Raw genomic sequence first — 25,016 nt, 5'->3', positions numbered from 1 at the left:
CAGTCCCTGCAAAAGAAGGGAGCTGTTTCAAAAGGTCCCATGAAGCATCTACACACACAAAGCATTCTTTTGAAAGTTAAATTGAAAGAACACAGAACACCTTTCGAAAGAGCACTTCCGCTCCTGTTTCAGGAAGAGTGCCTTCTTTTGAAAGAAAATGTTCATAGATTCTCTGCGGGGTCTCTCTTTTTTTTGAAAGAGCAGTCCTTATGGCACCTGATATTTTTTCTATCGCTGGCCCATTTTTTCGAAAGAGGGGGCTGTGTGGACACGATCCGTTGAAAGAGCAGATTACTCTTTTTATTCTACTTTTTTGTGTGTGAACACATACTTTCAAAAGACATTCTTTTAGAAGAGATCTTCTGGAAGGACTTTTCTCAAGATCTCGGTAGTCTAGACCTAGCCTTTATGAAGTATAGAAAGTAGGATTTAAGTGATTGCAAGCAAAAAAAACAACAAATCAAAGTAATTTACTAAGCCAAAATAAACAACACAGGGGACTAAGAAACTTGTTCAATGCAAATTCTTACCCTAAACAGTTGTTCTCATCTCAGGCTAGAGTTGATCTTTATCTGACCTGGGTTCAACAGCTTTGCCTTGCCCCTTTTGCTACAGTGCTTTGTTTCCAGGTCTCCTGTGTATTCCTTTTAGCTTAGGGAGACAATTTCAAAAGCCTACTGAAGACCAGACTAATTGTTTTCCATTCCTTAATTAGATCTTTGACAGAGCAGGAACCTTTTATATAGCACTCCCAGTCCCTATGGAAAAATACCAGAATCAAGATGGATTTCAGCATCTGGTGGCATGGTCACATGTCTTTGTAGGACTAACCACAATTTGGACTACAAGGAAAGACAAAACCATTCACAGGTCATTTGGCTTGATTGCCAGCCATTAAGTTCCTAAAATATCACTGATGGCTTTTACTAGAATACCTGGACTAATACAACCTGTTCTCACTTAGTATTTCTAACATTCATGTACAGGAGAAGATACATTCACAAAAACAATATATACATTCTGGGAATCATGGGCTCTTGAGTGGTAGATTACATGGTCTCTTTTGCATAAAGCATCTTTGAGTTCATAAGCCAATTTTCATAAAGCATAGGGGTATGACACAGTTACATCCTAGAGTAGTGCATTTACAAACTGGTTTGTGATAGATGGGGAGCGGTACACAATTCCACAGTATTCTGTTCATATTATTACTGTTTTCTGATCTGTTTCAGGAAAAGAAGCACTAAAAGGAGGATCTTTGCTTTTTGATGCTCTCCCACCATCCAGCAGCTCAGGTAAGGGGATGTTGCCCTCTCCCACTTCACCTCTCCCTGCTTCTAGGTGCTTCACTACTTTTTCTGCAATGACTTTTCTAAAACCTCTTGTTTACCTTGTTCACTAAATCAGCCTCCATCTTCATTTGCTAGGGGTTTAAATTTTTAGCTGCTAGGAAGGGAAATGTTTTAAGTGTGCACACTAGTTAATCTTCTGCAAGACAGAGTAGAGAATCAAGACACCTTTTTGTGGGGAGGAGGGAGAATGATATTTTTTTTTTCTTTTTACTGGCTCTTTTCCCCTAATAAGTGACCTAATCTTTCTACCACTCCCTCTGCTTCCATTAGCTAGGCAATGCAACTCCTTTCTGTTCTTTGCTTCTTTCTACTAATTTTTTGTCCATTTCCGTGTATCTTGCTTTTTTTTTGCCTTGGTCCTGATTCTTTCCCCTTCATGCTCTGTTTCTTAGCTTTGCCTTTACGTCTCCCTGGGATGTTCCAAGCGTCCATATGTTTTCGGTGCTGGCCATGCACGTGTGAGAACAAGCTTATTTAAACAAGACCCGCCAGTGTGTATATACCCACTTGCATGTCCAATTTTTTTTGCATATTACGACCCTGGTCTTGTTTGTCTTTTCTTCCGATCCCCACACAACAGCACAATGTTAAGGACTAAGTCCTTACAATATTTCTCTTGCTAGTACTGCTGGAGAAGCACCATATGTGGGAAAGTCGGCACAAGTGGGGTTTCCTGTAGAAATTTCTGAGGCTATGGCTACGCTGTAGCCGTAACTCAAAATAACTTATTTTAAAGGTGGTGCTGTCCATGTGGCACCCAAGTTTGAAATAAGCAGCTATTTTGAAGTTTCCGCTAGCCCTCATAAGGCGAGGGATACTGGAACCAGAATACCGCACCATTGCTATTTTGGGAAACAAATGATACATTTGTATCCCAAAATAGCAACTGTAGTGTAGCCATAGCCTGAAAGAATTAAGTGGGAAAACATGGTATTTCCATAATCTGGTTTTCAGTTAAAATCTTGTTAGGTGTATTAGGATTAGGTCTACATTATTCAGCCCCATGGCAACTGCCAAGGTAGAAGCTCCTGCTATTGTCACTCTCCACATTTGGTGTAAGCAGGATGTGTTGGGGGAAGTTCTCGGAGACAGAGAGTATGTGTGTGTGCATGGAATTTTTTTGCTTTATGCTTAGCATACATAGACAGCCTTTTTCACAATGTCCGTTAATGTAAGAAAAATATATTGGATATAAATTAAATAGGAATGTCATTCAAAGGTGTTGAGCTCCCATAGATTCTCAGCATCTGTGAACTATCTGACCACTTATCACAGAATAATTTGGACACATAACAGCTACAATGTACATACAAAATAAAAAGAGGTTTATGTGAGATGATGTGACAGTTTCTGAGGCCCGCCCAAACTCCTGTATGTACATTTTATAAGAACTGTAGGTGACCATATTCCACCCCCCGCCCTACCCCCAATTTATCTTTGTTATTAAAGTGACACTTTGTTAACTTGGTCCTTTATGGGACCTGATTTCTGCTCTTCTTACTCATGTTGAACATACTTGGAATGTAAAATATTAAATAGTTAATTGGTAAATAAAGGTGAAAGTAAGGCAGTGCGCTACTCTGGCAGGAAGGAGCTGGCTGGCTGTATCACTCCACAGTAGTCTATATTTGCGATGAGGGGGAGTCGTTTGTACAAGAATCTTTGTATAATAATGAGGGTTACTTTTCTTCTGAATGACTTTTCAGGTGTGTTCTGACTCTGCTCCTTTTTCAGGGAAGGAAGCACAGACAGGGCCTTTGCTTTTTGATGATCTTCCACCAGTCAGCGCTGCTGACTCAGGTATGAGGACTCTAATCATTTTCAGCATGTGTCTGGCTTCTGTTTGCATCAGCATCTCTTCTCACACTGGGACTTTGTATAAACCTATTTTTATTGTACATGTTTATAGGATAAAATATTCCAGAATGTCTTCATGTTTAAGTGTCCATCTTGCTCCTCCTCTTCACTCATTTTTTCAGCTAATATAAATTATCTTAATATGGTTGTTCGTGTTTTTTTGGAAACGTTAACATGACATATTAAAATCATCAACATGAGGCCTAGATTCTCCCACTGTCTGTTACCAGTTGTTTGTATTCTGGAGAGATACAAGGTTTAAACTGATCTGGTCTGTGAATAAGATGGCATTTTGTAGCCTTTGTACATTTGTTGGACAGTAATCAGACTTCTGCTCATGGGGCAGAGGCATTCAGTTTACGTTTTGTTGACTGTTTTTCTTCAGGGGCAGGAGGACCTTTGCTCTTTGATGATCTCCCACCAGCCAGCAGTGGTGACTCAGGTAAGGGACTGTTGTAGCCTTCCTGAGAGTCCATCTATACATGTGCCTTTCCTCGTGGAATTTGTCAGCATAGCTTGTCATACTGGGATTGTGATTCGCCTTGTTCTTTCCAACAGTCTTACCTGTCTTTTGGTGAGTATTTGCGCACTTGAACTGGTAGTGTGATGTACTCCTGTAACTGAAAATTCCAGTGCATCAAACATGAGTCTATCAGCAGAAGTTATATGCATGCATCAGGTCCCATGTAGCTGACTACAGAACATCACTGATGTCCTTAAAAAGCTGCAGATAAGGGGTGTTGCATGGCAGTGGTTCTCAACTGGGGTACACATAGTCTGCCAGAGGGTACGTCAGTTCCTCAAGATGTTTTCCTAATTTTATAACAGGCTACATTAAAGCACTAGCAAAGACAGTACAAACTACAACATGCTGAAATGTGAGCACAATATTTGTTTCACTAATTTATTTGATTACATGGTTAAAATGAGAAAATAATCAGTTTTTCACTGCTAATGTGCTGTGATGCTGTTGAGCTTTTTATGTCTGATTTTTGTAAGAAAGCAGTTTTTAAGTGAGGTGAAACTTGTGGTATGCAAGACAAATCCAGGTTCTTGAAAGAGGTGCCTTAGTCTGGAAGGGCTAAGAGCCACTGTTGTACTATATGCTTTATGGGGGTTGGAGTCAATGTAGTTCTCTCTAATATGAGAAGCAAAGAGAATTGGCTGTTGTTACACATGCAGCGGTTAAGCGCTGTATAAGCTTCTTGCACAGCATTCCCACAGTGACTTGATCCAAGCCAAAACTTCCTACTGCTGTTATACATGTCATTTAACATTTTAAAAAATCCACCATATTTGCTAAATTTTCATTGTAACCAAGCAGTCAATTCCAGGCAAGTTGACAGATTTGGCAGGCTTCTGAGCAAAATGGAGGGGAGGAGGGCAGCTCTGTGCCCCTGGAAGGGGCAGGGCCTCAGGTAGTAGCAATGCCACCCAGACCACCCCACCGCCAGTGCTGCCAAGAGCATGTGGCTCAGGGCTCTGCAGATGTTCTCTGGTGGAAATTTAGAGGGCCTGGGGCTCTGGCTGGAGTAGTAACAGCGGCCAGAGCTCCAGGCCCCTTTGAATAGCTGGGCCATGGAGCAACAGTCACATCACATTTCATAGAGCTGGCGGGGACCTCTAGAGGTCATCTCATCCAGGCCCCAGCCCTCTTAGCAGGTCTAAGCACCATCCCTTTTTTAATCTTTTTGCACCAGATCCTTAAATGGCCCCCTCAAGGATTGAGCTCGCAACCCTGGGTTTAGCAGGCTAATGCTCAAACCACTGAGCTACCCCTCCCTTCTTCTCCCTGTCAGCTGTTAGGCCTGGTCAACCCAGATCACAGTCTGGAAGCTAGGAAATAATGATGGGGCCAACCCAAACTCACAAGGCTATAGCATATTGTTGATCCATAATACTTCAGTGTAAAAATAATAGATTTCTTCAGTGAAAGAGGTGAGTGATTCCAATAAATGAGAACAAAAATGGGCAGAAATTACTTCTATAAAGTCTTCATATGTCTGTATTTTTGCTGTTTTCTAGCTTCACACATCGCTGAGCAGGTCTCAGCAGTAGGGAATCATGGGAAAGGAGAGAAGAGGAAAGCCTTAGAGGAAGAGAAGAATGGCAATGAAGAACTTGTGGAAAAGAAAGTTTGTAAAGGTTTTCAGACAGTTTGAAAACAAATGTACCTCTTTTATACTCTTGTGTGGGTTGAGTAAGTCCAGGTCAAGTCTGAGTTTTGGTTCTTCAGTACACTTTCTATGGGTACTTTTAAGAAATGAAGCATACAGCCTGATGGCAGAGTTTGTACTTAGACCCTTGGGTTTGGGTGCATCCCCTAAGTATGTTCTTATTCACTGGGTTGCTATAAGCATTTATGCTAAATCAGTACAGATGTATAATAGTGATCACTTTCACAACTATCCAGAGAGCTCCAGTCAGAGCACAAGTCCTGCAGTAGTGGAGGAGTGACTGACTTCTGGCAGGGTGGTCCAGACCACCTTGCCCCATTAGCATCTTGTCACTCCATCAGATAATCGCAATGAAGAGCGAGAGAACTTCTGAGCAGTGGCTTAGCATTTCATGTCTGGCTTGCTTGCTTTTTGTTGCAGATATGAGACATAGTAGTGAGATAGATTTCAAAATGTCACACTAGGTTTTGAAAACTGGAGGTGCTCAGAAGGCTCAAACAGAGAGAAATTTGATTGAAACAGAATTTGGTGTAGCTTTATTTTGTCTGCTGTTAGCAGCTCCTTTACAGATTTACTGTTTCATCAAGAAAGTTTCTATGGAGTGTGTTCTTCTCCTGGTCATGTAACAATGTCCTAGTCAGATGTGTTCCATAGACTCAGCTTTTAGCACAGAGACTTGGGTGCCCTGCGTCAGTAAGGCGTAAATTGGCTTGCGTTTTCTAGTGTTGGTTACACTTAATATTAGTGTCACTAAGCATGTTGTTTTCCATACAAGGGCTATGTGTACACTAGCTCCAGAACTTTGAAAGGGGCGTGATAATGAACCTAATCAGAAGATGCTAAGGAAGTGCTTTCATGCATATGCAGTGCCTCATTAGCATAATGATGGCTGTGGCACTTCAAAAGTACTGCTTTTGATTGTGCACGGATTGTCTACATGGGATCCTTTTCGAAAGGACCCCGCGCACTTTGAAGTCCCCTTATTCCTATTTGGTTATAGGAATAAGGGGATTTCAAAGTGTGCGGGGTCCTTTTGAAAAAGACCCTGTGTAGACAAGCTGTGCACAAGCAAAAGCAGTACTTTTGAAGTGCCATGGCTGCTATTATGCTAATGAGGCACTGCATTTGCATGGCAGCACTTCATTAACATTTTTCGATTAGGTTCATTATCGTGCCCCTTTCAAAGTTCTGGGGCAAGTGTACACGTAGCCTTGGTTTCAAAAGCTGACCATTTAAAAAGAAAAAACTTTAATTTCAAGTGCAGCCCATGCAGGGCAAGAGATGATTCTTACCATGGTGGTGTGGTGGTTTTCAGAATCTTGGCTAGAGCAAAATGATCACAAGTTTGTAAATCAGGCTCAGGCGATAGAGGAGATTCTTGTGTGTAATTTTGCTTTATTTCTCACTAGCATCTGGAGGCATCTTTGGGCTGAAAGGTTATATGGCAGAGAGGAAAGGTGAACGAGAGGAGATGCAGGATGCACACGTCATCTTGAATGACATCACAGAGGAGTGCAAACCCCTGCCTCCTCAAATGTAAGTAGGATAGACCTCCAAAGCCAGAGTAACATGGTAGTAAAATATAGTTGTGGCAAGGAGAGGGATGTGCTCCCATTTACTTTGCTTGAGTTCTTGACAGTAATCCTTCATTCTGAGCAACTGCTGCTCTTGACTAAATATTTCTTTGTGTGGGTGATATGAATTGTATAGCTTTCCCACTGACCTAGAGCAAATCATGTAAGGTTTGATGCAAAAAGTGCCTGAACAGCTGAGTAACCACCACTCACATTGTCTTCAGTGGAAGTCAGCTCCTCCTATTACCTCTAGATATTAAGCCAAAGATTCCTGAAGGCTCTCAATTTCAGTATACCTGTTTAAGCTAAATATGGTGATGTAAAGATTGTAGACCAAAAGACAATTTGACAACAATAAGTATGTTTCATAGTAGCCGTGTCTACACTAGCCAAAAACTTCGAAATGGCCATGCAAATGGTCATTTCAAAGTTTTACTAATGAAGCACTGAAATACATAGTCAGTGCCTTATTAGCATGCGGGAAGCCGCGGCACTTCGAAATTGACTTTGAAGTCCCCTTATTCCCATCTGCTCATAGGAATAAGGGGATTTCGAACTAGCCAGGGTCCTTTCGAAAAGGAGCCCTGTCTGGATGAGCTGCGCGGCAGCGAGCCACGTCAATTTCGAAGTGCCGCAGCTGCCTGCGTACTAATGAGGCGCTGACTATGTATTTCAGTGCTTCATTAGTAAACTTTGAAATGGCCATTTGCATGGCCATTTCGAAGTTTTTGGCTAGTGTAGATGTAGCCAGTATCTTGTTTATAGCATAGCTATAGTATCCATTTTGTATGCAGAGAATTTCTGGGAGACAATATGTTGGCACCTGTGAATAGCAGACATTGCATTTTTTGTTCCAGTACAGGTAGGGCAGGCCCCTATATTAAATATAAACTTCTGTCTGACACCATTTCTTCCTTCACAGATCTCGTGTCTCATACTTTGCTGTTTTTGATGGTCATGGGGGAGTTCGAGCCTCTAAATTTGCAGCACAGAATCTGCACCAAAATCTGATTAAGAAATTTCCTAAAGGTAAGAGAGGCACATGTTGGGGCATGTGCATCATCTTTTATTCCTTATCACTTACAGCTGTGTGTCCACTAAGAAATTATTTTGGATAGCCAGAGTTGTGGACATAGCTGTGTGTGGAGCATATTGAATTGCTGTGCCTTTAAACAGAGATAAGAGAGGTGTGACAAGCTGTTGACCAGATTGGGAGGTTATCAAGCCACAAACCACAACAGTGTTAGCTGGCTTATACAAATTCCATGAAATAGTCATAGCAGATCTACTATGGATGAATGTGGCTGAAGAAAATTAGTAGTTACAACAGGTATCCCTTTTCTTCTGGGTTGTGTTACACAAACTTACCATGCACATTTACATCTGAACCTTTAACAACTGGGCACATTCCCATTGTCATGTCTGCCCTACATGTGTGTAGTATGTCATCTGTTTTTGCATATCAGACAGGTGAGGAAGGGGACAGGGATAGATGAGCTTGGTATTTGAACAGGAGCATATACCACTTTCTCTGTGTGACAGGAGACGTGGTAAATGTGGAGAAAACAGTGAAGAGATGCCTTCTGGACTCTTTCAAACACACAGATGAGGACTTCCTGAAGCAGGCCTCTAGTCAGTAAGTATAAATGTCCTGCAGAGCTACATGTAACTGTTGAAAGTGTGTACCTTTTTCCAGGCCCCAATTCTGAGTTACAGTTCCTCAGTACAGTAGAACCCTGAGATAGGCGCATTCAGGTTGTGCGAATTTTGGGTTTACGTGACTGTGAGTGACAGGAAGCTGACACCTGGCTCTGGGCTGACTGCCCCTCAGGGAGCTGGGAAACTGACCAGTGCAGTAACCCTGGTCAGTTTCCCCATTCCTGTGAGAGGTAGGGAGCTGGTGCCTTGCTCCTGGCAGCCTATCCCCACATCTAGGGGGGAAAAAATGTCCAATACCATTACTCCTGAGGGCAATCTGCACCAAAAAATAAAATTGTGTACACATTTTAAAATTCTGCAAATTTAATTTTCCAAATAAATATGGAGGCTCCATCATGGTATTGGAGAGCACAGACGACTAGCTGCCCAGAGGTGGGTGATTACTTTGCAGCTCCTCCTCTCCCCAGGACATGAACTTAGCAGAGAGGCTGCATCCAATTCTGACATTGTGCAAGGATCAAGCCTGTCCCAGAAACACACAGGGGCCCTGCCCCTTCGTGCCAGGTGCACCAAGTTTGGGCAGGCAGGCTCAGCCTGTCAGAATCCATATGTGGAGTGGCTTAATGTGTGGCAAGGAGGGAATACAAGCATTTGAGAGAGTTCTGTGTGGGGAAGATCCCAGTGCAGGCAGCTCAGTGGGTGATACGGGAGGGTGGGGAGGATCTGTATCTACAGGGGCTTATTAGGGTGTCCTGGGTGCAATGGTAATAGGACTCAGCTGGGGGGAGTCCAAGTATAGGTGGCTGGGACTAAGTGTGGCGGGGTCTGGGTGAGTTCAGTGAAGGGGGTCTGTGTTCTATGGAGTGGGACTCAGGGAGAGATCCAGGTGCAGCTAACTGGGGTTCAGTGGAGTGGGGATCGAGGTGTGGATAGCTTATCAGGGTGGTCCAGGTACAAAGGGAATGGGGCTTAGCAGGGGGATCTGGGTAACAGGGAGAAAAGGCACCAGCCAGTTTTGGTGCGGGTAGGGGGAGTGAGGCTTGGTGGGAAGGTCCATATGTATAGGTGTTTGGTGGGTGGGGAAGCAGCTCTCAATACAGTAATCCCTCTTCCTGCAGCTGAGGAGCAGGTTCAGAAAGCGGGAAGGGGGACAGTTTTTTGTAGACCTTTCTGCACTCTGGGGAGGCTTTGACCTGGCTGTGGATATCACACGGGGGAAGAAGTAGTCCTGTCCTGCCCAGACAAGATTAGCAGCTGAGTCCAGTCAGGTCTTGCCCAGTCCTATCTCCTGTCCCACATTGATTTATTTCTTTGCCAGCTGATCTGGGCACCCAAAACATACTCTTGAGGAGGGCTGACCACTCTTATGGCTCCCTTTGCCTCCCTCTCAGTCATTTTTCTGCAGGATAGCAAAGAAATCCTGTAGAGAACATGAGTTCTGCATATGTGCAGTGGCACGTGGTTGTCCCAGGAATACACGATGTATCAGTTTCTACTTAAGCAAGGTGCATGCTAGGTTAAGACGGCGTGGTTAGCCTTGCATATTCTTTTCTGCTACAACAAAACTGGAGAGAATATGATTCTCCAGCAAAATTTCCCTTCTTGTGTACAACATTATCAACCAAACTCTGGCTTCGCTCTCCAACTATAACCAATTTAAACAAAACAACCTGGCTAGTTTCATCACAGAAAGGACTAATAGAATTTGATAAAACAAGTATTTATGTATCATGGGTGTCTCTTTTCCAAACATATGTAAAAAAACCTCCATCTTATCTGTATATATTGTATTCTGTAATTCATAAAGCAGCATTTGCAAATTTTAGTCAGCATGTTGGAAGAAAACGCTGAAGTATTATGCAGAAATTTAATTAAATTTAAGTTCTTCACCGTCAGCAAAAATCAACTGAAAGAGGACTAGGAACACACATGTTTTAGAAATGACACTTAAAATGTTATACTCTTGCAGCTAAGCCACAGTAAGGGAAACAGTACTACAGATTATTAGCTATAATCTAAGCAGCGTTTCTGATTTTGCACAGTTCTGTACAGACACCAGTTAAACTACAGAAAGCCAGTTGTCAGGATAACCTCTTAAACTGAGGGGAGATTGAAGCTAGAAGACAGTGATTACTGTGGGTGACGAATTGTCATAGTATGGATGAGGAATACTAAATAGGAGGGTAGGGAGGGGAGTGGGTAGATTGCATGTTTGTCACTGCTGAATACCTCACCACCCCGTTGTCCTGCACTCTGGGAGTTGCCTCTTAGGGAGAACTTAGTTGTTTTGCAGGCACTGAGAGCTAGGTGGTGACTCTGAAACTGGTTCTGTCATACCCTTAAATGAGTTTCCTTGGAACTGAGTGTAGCACAGGATCAGAGGAGGAAAATGGTATCTGCTACCAGCAGCTGTGGAGAGAGAGCAGTCATCCCTTAGTACTCCAGGATGCCACTCCAGAAATAGTTGCTCTATATAGCTAATTGGTTTTCCTCTTAGTTGCATCTTGTCTGTAAACCTGTTTATATAATGAAATTTGTGAGCAAAACAGGGAGACTCCCAAACAGATGTTTAGTATTATGTTTGCTGACTTCTTAATGTCCTATAATGGAGGCTTCCTTTGGAGGGTTCTCTGAAATGTTAGAAATAGAACACTGGGGTTAACTACTAACAAAAACTGGCTTTTTGCATTGTGACCATATGTCTGGTGCCTTCAGGAAGCCTGCCTGGAAGGATGGTTCCACAGCAACCTGTGTCCTGGCTGTAGACAACATTCTTTACATTGCCAATCTTGGAGACAGTCGGGTAAGTAGCACTGAGAAACCATCTGCGTAAATTTTAATTGTGTAATATCCCACAATACCTACAGGAGGAATCAATTTTCACTCTTTGGGATTCCTGTTGGGGACCTCAGTTACTTAAGCATTGACACAACCATTACTCATTATTGAGTTTCACCCACAGAGACTGGACAGCAGCCGAGAGCTCCCCAGCCATTGCTATGAAGATGCCTCTTTCAAGAGGGTGGAACTTAGCTATGTGTGTCTCTAGGTTCTAATGCACAAGGACATAAAACCGGCCATTACGGAGTCAGAACAATGGTTCCGCTAGCCCAGTATTCTGTCATAATAGTGGCCAATGCCATCTGTTTCTGAAGAAATGAACCAAACAGGAGGTCACTGAGCGATTCATCCCACTTCACCCGCTCTCAGCTTCTGGCAAATAGAGATTGGGGATACACAGAGTATGAGGTTGCATCTCTGGACATACTGGCTAATTTGGCATTAATTTACCTATCCTTCAGGAGCTGTGACTATTTTTTCTAATTTTGGTTTTCACAGTATCCCCTGGCAACAAGTTATACAGGTTGACTTTATATTCTGCAAATAAATACTACTTACTTTTTTTTTTTTAAATAGGGGTCACCTATTAATTACATTGGGTGACCCCCTACTGTGTGTTACGTCAAGGAATTAAGTAACACTTCCTTAATTACTTTCCCCACACCCTTCTAGATTTTATAGATCTATTTTATAGATCTGTTGTAGATGCCTTTGAAGTTTTGTTTTGTTTTTTTTCCCCCTAAGCTAAGAAATCCCAGTCTTCTTAAATCTCTCATTATATGGAAGCTGTTCATACCCCTACTCATTTTTGTTGGCTGCCCCTGTTTCTTTTCCAGTTCACATATATCTTCTTTGAGAGGGGACAAACATTTGCACACAGTTTTCTGAGCGTGATTTTTACCGTGGATTTACAGAGGGGCATTATAATAATATTTTCTGTCTTATCTATCCTTTTCCTAATGGTTCTGAATGTTCTGTTTGCTTTGACTGCTGCTGTACATTGAGTGGATGTTTTCAGAGAATTTTCCACAGTGACTCCCAAGCTATTTCTTGCGTGGTGACAGTTAATTTAGACCCCCTCATGTTAGATGAATAACTGGAATTCTATTTTCCTTTTTGCACTGATAACATTGAATTTCATCTGCCATTTTCTTGCTGAGTAACCTAGTTGTATAAGATCCCTTTGTAATTCTTCACAGTCTATTTTGAACTTATTTGTCTTGAGTAATTTTGTATCCTCTCCAAATTTTGTCACCTCCCTGTTTACCCCTTTTTCAGAACATTTCAGTACGTTGAACGGTACCGATCCTTCAAGGACACCATTATTTACCGCTCTCCATTTGGAAAATGGACCATAAATTTCTACCCTTTTTCCCCCTCCACACTCCATCTTTTAATCAGTCATTATAGGGATAGTTGATATCCTCCATTATTATTGAGACTTCTGTTTCATCTCCGTGACCACAGTCACCATCTTGGTCAGATGACGAGTGGTATAGCCATATTTTTGTTGTTCAAGCTGGGAGTTTCTGTGCTTCGGTTTGGTTCATTTAAGATTTGTACTATATTTGACTCTGTACTTTCTTTCACATATAGTGTCACTCCCCCACCAGCACTGCTTGTTGTCATTATTTTGTATTTTTTACCCTGGAATTGCTGTGCCCATTGATTGTCATCATTACTCCAAATTTCTGTGGTATCTATTATAAAAATATTCTCAATTAATATTAGGCACTCAGTTTTGCCCTTCTGGATGTTTAGATTTCTTACATTTTATATAAGCACTTATAAAATTTGTCAATGTTTAGCCGTCTGCCATTGTGATATGTTATGCCTTACCATAAATCTGTTTTTCTTAGCTGTCTCCTCGTGGACTCTAGGTGGTGCTAAATACTTGATTATATCTTGTAGTTAGTGGTGTCATCACTTCATTTCAAAAATAGTTGTTGAATGCACGTCATTTATGGGATGTGCAAGACCAATGCTCTTCCATTATTGTAGGGATCAAATTTAATAAAGTAAACTCTTGTTTAACCAGTATTTGAGTAACTGGCACTCTCAAATAACTGGCATAACTCAGAGCCGAGTAGCTCTGGCCAGGGGATCTGGGGCAGGAGTACAGAGAGAGCAGAGCAGCCTACTAGCTGCACTTAAACACAGCAGGCTTCTTTGGTCTCTCCATCCCTGTTTGCTGGTGGAGCAACCACTTCCAGTGTGAGCTCTGCACCAATCTGCCTGCTTTTAAAGGGGAAACCTGGTGGCTGGAGGGAAGCCCCCAGAGCAGGATGCAGTTCCCCCTGTGGTGCCACCCCCCCCACCCCCTTCCGTGGAGCTGGACACAGTTTGCCCCCATGGTGCCACCCCCCACCATCACCGTGGGGCTCTGCCTGGGAGGGCTTCGCAGAGCCCTGGGGGTGGGAGGTGGTAGCTGTAAACCTGGCACCTCTTGCCCATGGTTGTCCTACAACTGAGCACATGAGCAATGCCCTTCCCCCTTGGTTGGGTGGGGTGGGGGGCATCATGCTCAGTGCTGTGTCTGAGTGCAGCCAGCAGGCTCCTCTGCACTTCTACCCAGCGCAAGTACTGAACTCTCTATTATACAGCATATTTGGTTATCTGGCCACCTCCCCGTCCTGTGAGTGCTGGATATCAGAGTTTACTGTACATTAATTTTTGGTCTTGGCAGGAGTTTGTACTTCCTTCTGGAGAACTTTTGTTCAAGAGGAGAGAACATTTTGGTCTGCGCTTGTTTGGTAAAGACTTAATATTACTACTTACTCACATGGTGTCTTTTTTGGTCTGCACAGGCGATTTTGTGTCGCTACAATGAGGAGAGTCACAAACATACAGCCTTAAGTCTCAGTAAAGAACACAATCCTACCCAATATGAGGAGCGAATGAGGATACAGAAAGCTGGAGGAAATGTCAGGTAAACAAAGGAAAGCACAAGAGAGGAGATGGGCATGAACCTGAACTCCTGTCTGGTTTTGATGTGCTGAGCATACCCAGCTCCCATAGAAGGTGATTCTGCTTAGCATGTGTGAAAATCAGGAAACATAAGAACCTTGCTAGAAAAGCAGTTATTTATGGGGTGCCCTCAGAGAATCCTGTAACTGGAATGGTTGGGTAGAATTCATTTTCCTTCCCTTAGAAAGAAACGGAGGGTGGATTTATCCTAGAGGCATGGTATTGTGTTGCAAAGGCAGGAGAATGGAACAGTCTTACCTATGTACCTTTGAGTGAAAGCCAGATGGCACTGAACAAGCACATATAAACTAAAACATTTCAAAAGGAAATATTCTGTTTTCTGATGTTGATTTTTAAAAAAGCAACAGAAAATTGCTCTTTGAGTGTCTGGAGCTGCTGCTTCATTTCCTTGAAATGTTATGTATACAGTGACACTTAGTTCATCAGCTCGGGGCTTGTCTATACAGGCAGTTAATGCATGGCATGGCCAGGTGAGTTATAAATCCATTCCATGCATGCAGAAAGTTCAGTAGTACAGTGTGTCATATTCCCGTTTCAGAGCAGAGTACAATTTTAGCTTGTGTCTGTATGGTCCACACAGGTAGTGAATATGGAGCAGGCTAGTGTCAGGTAGACTTATGCCCCAGCTAGCTAAGTACTGCGCAGACAATCCCTTTGTGGTGGCTAAGGTTTCAGATGTTCCCTATATTTAAAATTGCTACTCTTTCTAGAGCTGAAGGAACTTCTTTTGAAGTGCACTTTCTCTGTCTGAACTTAAATGCACTCAGTCTGGTGTGTATTAATATTTAAATATGTGCTGTATTTTAATATTTAATGATTTTCTTGTATGTTTCCTCTTGATACTGTCAACGTTTCAGCTAGTTACACTGAGTTTTACTAGCCAGTTAAAACCACCATAAAAAGAGGTGTGGTTTTGGGCTTTTTAAAAGTCCAAAGCCTTCAGAGTGCACGTGGTTTAAAGTCTCCTGGAATCGTACATTGCAGGGTGTGGGAATGAGTGGGTTTGTTCAACTCCAGCTTTCTCTAGAAATGGCATACCCCTTATCAGCGAGCACATGCCATTGTTTGTGTTTTATCACAATCCAACCCTGCAAGTAGGAAGGAAATGAACAAGTCTGCTAGTTCTTTGCAAACTTTAGGCAACGTGTCTGTTGGCTAGGAGTCTGAACGTTTCAGCAGTTAAATGTTTTGTAGTAGCGAGAGAGGTGGATAGAGAATTGTCAGCATGCTGAGTTAATTATTGCAGTGTAACAAATAAGAAAAATGCCTGAATGATACTCATCCAGGTTTTCGTGGTGGGATAGATTCTGCCTAATGTTTTGGATTCAAAGTTGTATACTTCAGTAACATGTACTTTAGGTTTCTGCACAGTTATTGCTGCATATTAGTCATCCCATAACACAAGTGGTACTGTATATTTTTGACACCATATAAAGATACACTAGTAAAGTTTAATTAAAGAGAGTATCAGATAGGCAACATGCCTGAAAAGGTACGGGTGAACTGTTGAGGGTTGGGATAGCTTGAAGAAATGAGCAGCTTCCAACTGGAGAATTGGGGCCTGGGCAGAGATGCAGCTATAATTGGAGGAGCAGTGTGAGTAGGTGGGCAAAGGGATATAAAGATCAGCACAGAGCAGGTCTTTGCCGTTAAAACCTTTTGAAAAGCTAGTTGGGAATTCAGTCTAAAATGCTGGAAAGTAAGAGTGATGAAAAGAGGGCGTGAAATCGTATTTTTACTTTTAGGGCACTTCATGGCTTAATTGCAGCCCGTCATTTCATAAATGATAATGAAACAGCAGTCCTTATCTCTGCTCTACCAGTAATGTTAGCCTTCATTGCTCTTGGCTGCATCTTCAGGCTTTCTCCCATGCCGCTTATAAATGGGCAAAGCCTTCATTTTGACCTTCAGATCCTTCCATAAAATTCACCTCTGCCATAGTATCTACAAAAATACAGAGGTGGTTAGGCTGCTTGTTTGCTCTAACAGCTGCATATTATGGTGATCAGAATCCTCTCGTTGTTTGCTCTCGTATGAGGCAGTTTCTTCTTACACTTCGATTATGAATTCTTATAGGCAGGGCATGTCTTATATTTTTACAATATTTAGTGTTGACCTCTAGGCACCAGTATAACTAATGATAGCACCCAGATCAGCTGTGTAAGACTCTCTATTATATGTATTTCTGTCCTAACATGCAGGGACTAAGGCTGCTAATGAATGTGAAGATTAATGCTTGTCTGTGATTTCTGTTTTGACACCTGTCCAGTAGGAGCTACAGTGACACTGCCAAGGCAGGATACTGAAAAGTCATGACAATGACTTTCTGCCACTGTTGAGGCCTTATGTTGAATTGTGCCAGGTGTATTGTTAAGGTGGGTTTTTCAGCTGTACTTGCTGATTTCATTGTGAGCAGTTAAGCCAGCATTGTGTGGTTTTGAAAAATCCCATGCTCTGTGCATAGCTTGATGTATTTAAGTTTTGTTAGGTCTCTCTGGAGTGTGTGGCTATTGATCTTGGTTGGAATTGAATCAGTGACCTGGAAGTAAAAATCCCATTATGAAAGGTCCTTAGACTATTGGCTGCCTTGAAATGGTATTTCTCTTCTTTCTGTGCACATCAGTCACGTTTATGCATTTTTCAGCTCTTTCAAAAACAAAATCTGCTTTCATGGCTTGTGTTGTCCATATCCCTGACCTGCCAAAAAGTGGATAAACATGTATAATCTGGACAGGTTGTTTGGTACAAACTCTGTAATGATAGTGAGTTGCTCTCTCTCCACAGTTCGAAGAAAGGGTAGAGAAAGAGGCATGTTCAGGTGTATAATTTTTCAACACTACTTCGAGTGCTTTCATGTGTCAGTTCTGTTCAAGTGTGTGTGTGTGTGTGTGTGTGTGTGTGTGTGTGTGTGTGTGTGTGTGTGTGTGTTACCACATGCAGAGTCATTGGAATCTATGCTGATATCTGCAGGGCCAGCTGTGGCACCCTTTGGACTTCCACTCTACTTTGTTAGTATTTAAGGAGACACCAGCCTTATGCCCTCTCAGCTCTTTCTTACTTTCCTTAACAGTTGGAGCGCCTTCCCCTTGCCTTGCAGGTAGTTAGGATTTTTTCCCATTGCCTATGATCTGTTCTGTAAGAGTTACTTTAGTAAGTCAGAGCCCCAACAGCGACTTTGGCTAGCTCTGGAGCAATCTCAAGTATTGTTCAGCCTGTGATAGGCATATGCCTGTTAGCAGTTCTCCTAGCTGCTCCATGAAGTGCTTGGGAGATTGCTATGCAAAGAACAAATGTTGAATTTGCAAGCATTTCTGACTCAGAGCTCGGAAAGAGTGGACATTCATTTAAGGCCTTCTTATAGAGACTGCACTGCACTTTGTCCAGCGTCGGAGCCTTCCTACTGCGACTCTGCCTAGCACCTCATGTTGGTGAGGAGAGCTTCGCTTGGCACCACTCTCCCTTCCCTAGTGCTGAAGAAGCACTTGGAAAAGGGAGGCTCACCAACACCCCTTTGGGCCATTTGTCTACTCAGGAGCCCCAGGGGGATCTCTCTCCAGCAGGATCACAAGCCTCGCAGGAATCAACCTCCAACTCCTGGGAGCAGTAGGGGACTCAGGCACCTAGTTGTGCCCTCAACATCAGTGGCCCCCATGGTTAGGGACCAGATCCCCTTTCCAGTGCCACACATGTCATAAGAGGCAGCTAAGGCTCCCCAGTCTAAGGGCAAGCCAGCCATGAAGACCACCTCAGAGGGCAACAGAACACTATCCCTCCCTGGAGAAGAAGCAGCGTTCCCCGACTCTGCGCCCTAGTCCCTTGGCTCTGCAACCTCGGTTTCTAGTCGAGTGGCCCAGGTCACTGGCATCACAGTCCCGATCTCCACTGGTGCGGCTTGCCTGCACAGAGGCAAGAATCATCCTCTCACCAGCCTATGCCTCAGCTTGAGTTTTGCCAGTTCAGGATCACTCACCTGCATGGCAGCTGTCTCCATGTCCCCTGCTCCAGCCCTCTGAGATGCACTGATTGCCTTACTCAGGGCACCATTCTCCCCTGCCTGGGGTCAGCTGCTAGCCACTAGCATCTATGGCCCCGCTTTGGTCATGGGTCAGGGACTCATTTGCATTGGAGTGGGACTTTAGCCCCGCTCTGCTGCAGCAGCCACAAACCTTGTGAGCATTGGGAGTTGTCTCTGCTCCTGTGGCAAGTAGGGCTGGTGACCAGCCCAGTGGCTGTGTGGGAACATGTGGGGCACGATGGTGATGCCAATGCCCTTCTCACACCATTTTCCCCATGCTACTTGGGATAAGCAACCCTCTGCTGCAGCAGCACCAGGTTTTGTGTGGGGGGCAGACTCCAGGCAATTTGCTTGGCTAACCAGGCTTTCCTGCCTCACTAAGGAGCAACGAGGTCCCAGTCCTTGTGGTCAACACCTCTGCAATATTTTGTGTTAATGCTCTAGGCGGAGCCTGGTCCTCAGCCCTTTGCAAGAAGCTTTTCAGCTGTGGGAAGTTTGTGTGCAGCGTGCCATCCATGAAGTGGCAATACATCTCCTTGTGGCTAAGAATGTGTTGGCAGATTGCCTCAGCAGAACCTTTTTGTTTCACCATGAGTGATGACTCCACTTGGAGGCAGTCGTCATGATCATGATCCCCCAGGAGTGGGGAACTCGTGGCTCAACTTGTTTATATCCAGACAGAACAGGAAGTGCCATGTGTTCTGCTTGATTTGTAGGAGTGACAGAAGCGCCCTGTCTGCTGCTGCCTTGCCCCTGTGGTCGGGGGCCCTAATGTATATCTTCCCATCACTGTCTTGAATCCACAGAGCCCTCGTGAAGATCAGGAAGGACAAGATGAAGGTAATGTTGGGAGCTCCAGCTTGGCCTTGCGAGCATTGATTCAGCATACTGCTGGACCTCTCCATGAGTGCTTTGACTTGGTCTGCTATCCCAGAACCACAGGAGACTTCTGCACCCAAACCTTTCTGCACTGCACATGGTGGCTTGCCTGCTGCATGACTGAATGCAGAGGAGTGAGAGTGCTCTGGCCAGATCCAACAGGTAGCAGGAGATCCTTCACCAAGTGATGTACCTGGACAAATGGCAATGGTTTGTGTGTTTGGGCCTTGGATGAAGGACTGGCCTGAACAGGCCTCGCTGCTGTTGATCCCGGACTGCTTTCTACTCCTCAAGGCACAGGGCCTGTCTTTGTTTAATTGATCAAAGTCCACTTAGCTATTATTTCAGTCTTTCACCATTCCAGGCCAGGTCTGTCTTTGCTCTCAACATGACAGATCAGTTTCTAAAAATTCTGGAGCAGCTGTAGCATCAGGTCTGTGATCCTGTTCTTCCTTGGGACCTGAACTGGCAAGGCTGGAGTGGGCAATAATTTTTGAAGGAGTGGGGGGTGCTATTGCAAGATTTTTGGTAAATTACCAGGGGTTGTACTTCCTGTGGAGGAGATGTGGGGTCTGGATGGAGGTTGGGCACAGAAGGGAGCTCAGGACTGGGGATTGGGATGCATGAGAGGGTGTGGGTCTGAGAGGGATTTTGCGTGAAGGAGGAGGTTGTGTCCTGGGGCAGGGGATTGAAGTACAGGGTCTGGGAGGGGGTATGGGTGTAGGAGTGGGTTTTGCTCTGGTGGCAGGGTGGAGAAGGGGGTGCAGGATCTAGGAGGTAGTTGTGACCTGGGTCAGGGGAAAGCACGGGGTGGTCCAGAAGGTTTGGGTAGTGACCTGTGGCAGGGGGTTGGGGAGAGGGTAGGGGTAGTGTGCTCAGAGGTAGGCTCTGGACAGGTGCTACTTACCTAGGCGGCTGCCAACCAGCAGCCCAGCAGGATTCTAAGGCAGGCTGCCTCCTGGTGCAGCCCCAGGCTGCTCAGAATGGCTGGGGGCCCCCTCCATGTGTCTGTGTTGTGGGCCACCTGTGTGGTAGCCAAAAAGAGAGGTGACATGCTGCCCTCATCCCAATGATCGCAGCTCCCATTGGCTGGAGTGGGTTGTTGCCCATGAAAGTTTATGCTGCAATAAATCTTAGTCTTTCAAGTTGCCACAGGACTCCGCCCCCCCCCCCCCACCACTTTTTTAAGATACAGACTAACACAGCTGCTTCTCCGACACTGCGTTTGTAGTGGAAATTCACTTTCATTTACCAAATCCTTTGTGGTCTATTCTTAATCCTCATGGTGGTTCCTGGAATAACATTCTTTGACTGTACTTAATTGCTCTCTGCTCACTGCCATTCATTAAAAATGTCTCCTATGTGTAGCCTCTCCTATTTTAACTCAAGGCTGGGGTCCTGTTCAACTAATTTCATCAGCAAGTGCTGGTTACACACACTGTGCTCAGTTCTTATGCTCTTGAATTGTTTCTCTGCCCAGTTACACTGAACACCCTTCAGTTTAGGGCAAGTCCAAAGAAAATGTTTAGTCCTACTGACAGTTTCTTTCAGACTTTCTCTGTCCTCTGTCATTCTCTAAGTTTGTGTGGTGTCTGCTCACCCTGAATGCTGCAGCATAAGAAATAGAAGATATTGGATGAAATTCAACCTGTTGTAGGCAATGGAAAAATTTACTTAACTGAGAGCAGGGTTTTACCCATAGTATCTAAACCATGGTTTCCAAACTGGGGGGTGTGCTCCCCAGGGGGTATGAAGAAATTCCTGGAGGGGCACGAGGTGACCCAGCCCCCCGTCATCCCCCCCACCCAAAGAAAAAGCTGGCCTTTGCTTCCAGCTCTTTGACCCTGCCATTTCATGTGAGCAAACCTGGTGCAACCACTATAAAAAGCAGGCAGCTGGCGAACACCTACATGGAGCTAGCTGACCCTTGCAAAGGGGAGTGAGTGTGGGTTGGAGAGGAGAAGGGGAGGATGAGAAGGATGGGGGCTGGGGGTGCCTGGCTTGCAGGAGGGGAATGGAGTGAGTGGGGAACTTGGGGTGCCTGGCTTTGGGGGGATGGGAGGGGCTTGGATAGTGGGGCTCGAAGGGCCCAGGTGGTTGGCTTGCAGGGCATGTGGGGCTTGGGCAGCTGGCCCCAGCATTGCAGAGCTTGGGCGGCTTGGGCAGGTGGCTGGCCCCAGCACTGCAGGGCTCAGTCAGCTTGGATGGGTGGCTCTGACAGCACAGGGCTTGGGCAGGCAGGCAGGCAGCTGGTGTGGGCAGCTCTGGAGGCTGGCACAGGGCTCAGGCATCTGGACAGATGTGGCTGCACCAGGCACCCACAAGGGGCCACAAAAACTATTTGTGCTTATTTTTAATTTCAAATAACCTTTTTATATCAAGTTCTTGTGTTTGTTGTAAATTATGAATTGAATGTTTTGTTAAAGGGGTTGGATGATGATAAAGAAGACATGGCGGGGTGTGAAGGTTTGTCAGAAATCAAAAGGGGGTTGTGAAGCCAAAAAGTTTGGGAACCACTGATCTGAACCATCAGGAATAGCTCTGTACATTTCAGCCCTAAGCATCTGCTGGAGACTGTTCAGTCAGTCTTGCAGTGAGGAAGGAAGGGGTATGTGCGGTGTTGGGAAAGCTGGTGCAGGGATGAATTACTTTGTCCCAACTGGGCTTCCTCTCCATTATTCAGGGATGGGCGAGTACTGGGTGTGCTGGAGGTTTCCCGTTCCATTGGGGATGGACAGTACAAGCGCAGTGGTGTCATCTCTGTGCCGGATATCAAACGCTGCCAACTCTCTCACAATGACAGGTAAAGCATGTACAAGCAGAGAGTGAAGAAAGGTATGTGTTCAGTGCTCCTGTTCAGGAGCTTGTAATGCAGAATGTTTTCAAGTTGGCTCACCAGAGTCTTTGCTGCTGCTGCTTCTCATCGCTTTCATGTCTCTCTCCTTAATTTCCTTTTGATAGAGAGCTGAGTGGAAGTGTTGGTACAGAGCAGTGTAAGCATATGTAGCACTTACAGATCTACAGTGTGACCAACCCTTGCACTAAACAGATTACCGTGTATCATAAGCAGGGCTGATATTGCCTATTAAGGTTGCCTAACAATTCCTGTTTTAAGGCCCTGTTTTCATTTTCTTGTAAATTTACCAAATTCTAATCTGGGATGTGAAATCCTGGTTAATTGCTTAAGTGGCCGCTTCCCTAACCTGCAGTGCTACCATGAGTGGGGGCACCCCAACACAGCTGGAGCAGCTCTGTCTGCGGCAGGGGGAGACTCCCCAGTCTGGCTGGGCTAGAGCAGCCTCCCTAGGGCTCACCTCTGGGCTGTTGAGATGTGGGTGGCTCTACCTGCTCTGGAGTGCCTCCACTGTGTCCATGCTGGACAGACAGCTACTCCAGCCCCAACTGGGTGACCAGAATCGGTAAGGTTCAGCCATTTAGGGTAAGGCTTACAGGTTAACAATTAACACCCCTAACTCTAACCATTGGGACTGAAATGTTATATGCTGGGTGCATGATTCAGGCTGAACTATGTTGGAACTTTTCAGCCAGAACAGAATGATGCAAGAGGAAAAATAATTTTGTTTTGCATATGTTAAAAATTCTACCATCTTATTTCTTACGTTGCCAGCACCCCTGTAAATCTGGGGCAGGCATCTGCTGTTTGGTAGAGGGGTGGCTATTAGGACAGGGATGTACCTTTGTCTGTCCCCACAAAAATGTGCCTAAATTCAGCTAATTTGATATATGCCTTTGCAAGATTATAACTTGGACATGCTGAGTGAAGACTTGCTAAAACAGGATGAGCGAACTTTTCGGCCTAAGGGCCAAATCCAGTGCGGAAATTGTGTGGATGGCTGGGTAGAAGAGACTGGGGAAGATTGTTCCTCCACAAACAGCCAGGCAAGCCCTTGTCTCTGCCTCCTATCGAACTCCCTCACCTCCTGATTGCACCACCTCAAGCCCCAGGGCTGGCAGAAATGCAGCCATGCCACCCAGAGCATTGGAGCTGGTGGCATGGCAACTGTGATGCCAGCATGCTGCAGGAGTTGAGACTGGAGGAGAGGGGGCATAAGGGATCGCTACTAGAATGGAACAAGGAGCGAAGCAGAGGGAAGCTGGGACGTGGAGGGAACTGAGTTACTGAATGGACAAGATGATGGGGAAGCAATGAGACAGGGAGAGGAGATGGGGAAGTAAGAGCTCTGATAAGCGAGGATAGGGAAAAGGGACTGATTCGGACAGAGTGAAGGCAACAGTCAAGTTAGAAAAATGCCTGAATTAAGGGTGCTTGCAGCATCTCTGACACTGTGTGCTGTAATGTGAGATGCCCTGAGAGTTGTACTTGGGCACCTACCTGTTCGCAGCCCGTATTTCCCTGCCCTTTTTTTTTTTTTTTTTTTTTTTTCCCCCTTTCCCTCTCCTCTCTCCAAAGGGGAGAGAGATGGAAGAACAGGATCTTCAAGGGGAGAGCAAATTTGTGCAGGAGTTGAAAGAACTGAATAGGGGCAACATACAGTGACTTTGCGTAACAAGTCATATTCATTGCTTGTAGAACCCCACAGTATGTCTTGACATAGGTACTCCACTACTCCATATTTATTATACTTTGGCCTGTTATCTAATTTGTGTATAGAGCATATGTAATAGTTGGTAGCAATACTGTTGAAGGTTAGCAGTGTTTTGCAAAATCTTCCTCAAACTTCTAACAGAGGGTATCTAGCAAAAATAACTTACAGATTTTGTAATTGGCCGGTGGAAGGGCCTAACCATATTCCCTAGCTTTGATTCTCTTTTAGGTTTATTTTGCTGGCCTGTGATGGCCTCTTCAAGGTCTTCTCACCAGAAGAAGCTGTGAACTTCATCTTGTCCTGCCTGGAGGTGAGGAGAAGGCAGTTCTAGGATGTGCTTGCATGTGCACTGTTTTATCAATGCAGAAGGTGTGAAATACAAGCATTCTGGGAACGGGAAAGTGTAGAAGTATGGTTTTAAATGGCGCCATTGTGCTTTGTCATCTTATTGAATGAGAGCTACTTAGATACTGTAGGAACGCCTGTCTCAAATGGTTGCTTATTGCCATTTTTTGTCCTGCCCCATCCACCTCTGCTGGATTATTTCAGTGTTTCCCAGCCCCAGTATAAAGGAGAGTGGCTCCTTAGCCAGTACGAGATCTTTCCTTGCAGTTTAGTAAATTTCACATATGAGCCATTTGGGCTTTTTTCTAGAGCTGGGAGAAGCAGCATCCTGAATAACCAGAGGTTTAGTGTTGCCCAAGTTAAGTTACCATTGGATTGTGCAGCATAAAACTGTAGTCCACATGAATGTAGAGTATGGTGTGAAATGCTTACACACAGCAGAAGAGGTTTGTATGAATAGCATGCTCTTTCAACAGGACAAGAATATCCAAACAAGAGAAGGGAAACTAGCAGCTGACGCTCGATATGAAGCAGCTTGTAACAGGCTGGCCAACAAAGCAGTGCAGCGAGGTTCTGCAGATAATGTCACTGTAGTGGTGGTCCGGATCGAGCACTGAAGGAATACATGCAGGGATGAAGTCGACAGCTGCATGTGATCGATTTAAAAGCAACAGCAAAAGTTAGTGTGTGTCTGTGCGTGTGAGAGAGAGAATGTTAGGGGAGGGGAGGGAAGAAAAGGGGCATGGGTCTCCTCCAGGGTG

The 25,016-nt window shown here is 44.6% G+C and overlaps 1 protein-coding gene across 1 annotated transcript in view; it reads left to right on the top strand.

The window, feature by feature from the left end:
* Positions 1-25,016, top strand: part of ILKAP (ILK associated serine/threonine phosphatase) — a 30,009-nt gene extending 4,993 nt beyond the window's left edge. The window contains exons 2-13 of the mRNA XM_075004141.1: positions 1,233-1,295; positions 3,087-3,152; positions 3,595-3,651; positions 5,235-5,354; positions 6,796-6,922; positions 7,883-7,989; positions 8,503-8,596; positions 11,335-11,422; positions 14,268-14,389; positions 22,026-22,145; positions 24,139-24,220; positions 24,732-25,016. Of these exons, the coding sequence (XP_074860242.1) occupies positions 1,233-1,295; positions 3,087-3,152; positions 3,595-3,651; positions 5,235-5,354; positions 6,796-6,922; positions 7,883-7,989; positions 8,503-8,596; positions 11,335-11,422; positions 14,268-14,389; positions 22,026-22,145; positions 24,139-24,220; positions 24,732-24,872 (1,187 nt within the window). The 3' untranslated portion in view covers positions 24,873-25,016. The remainder of the gene's footprint in view (positions 1-1,232; positions 1,296-3,086; positions 3,153-3,594; positions 3,652-5,234; positions 5,355-6,795; positions 6,923-7,882; positions 7,990-8,502; positions 8,597-11,334; positions 11,423-14,267; positions 14,390-22,025; positions 22,146-24,138; positions 24,221-24,731) is intronic.

The sequence above is a fragment of the Carettochelys insculpta genome, chromosome 10, assembly GCF_033958435.1.
Source record: "Carettochelys insculpta isolate YL-2023 chromosome 10, ASM3395843v1, whole genome shotgun sequence".
Lineage (NCBI taxonomy): Eukaryota > Metazoa > Chordata > Testudines > Carettochelyidae > Carettochelys > Carettochelys insculpta.
Note: the sequence above shows the minus strand (reverse complement) of the source record. Positions and strands in the feature narration are given on the sequence as shown.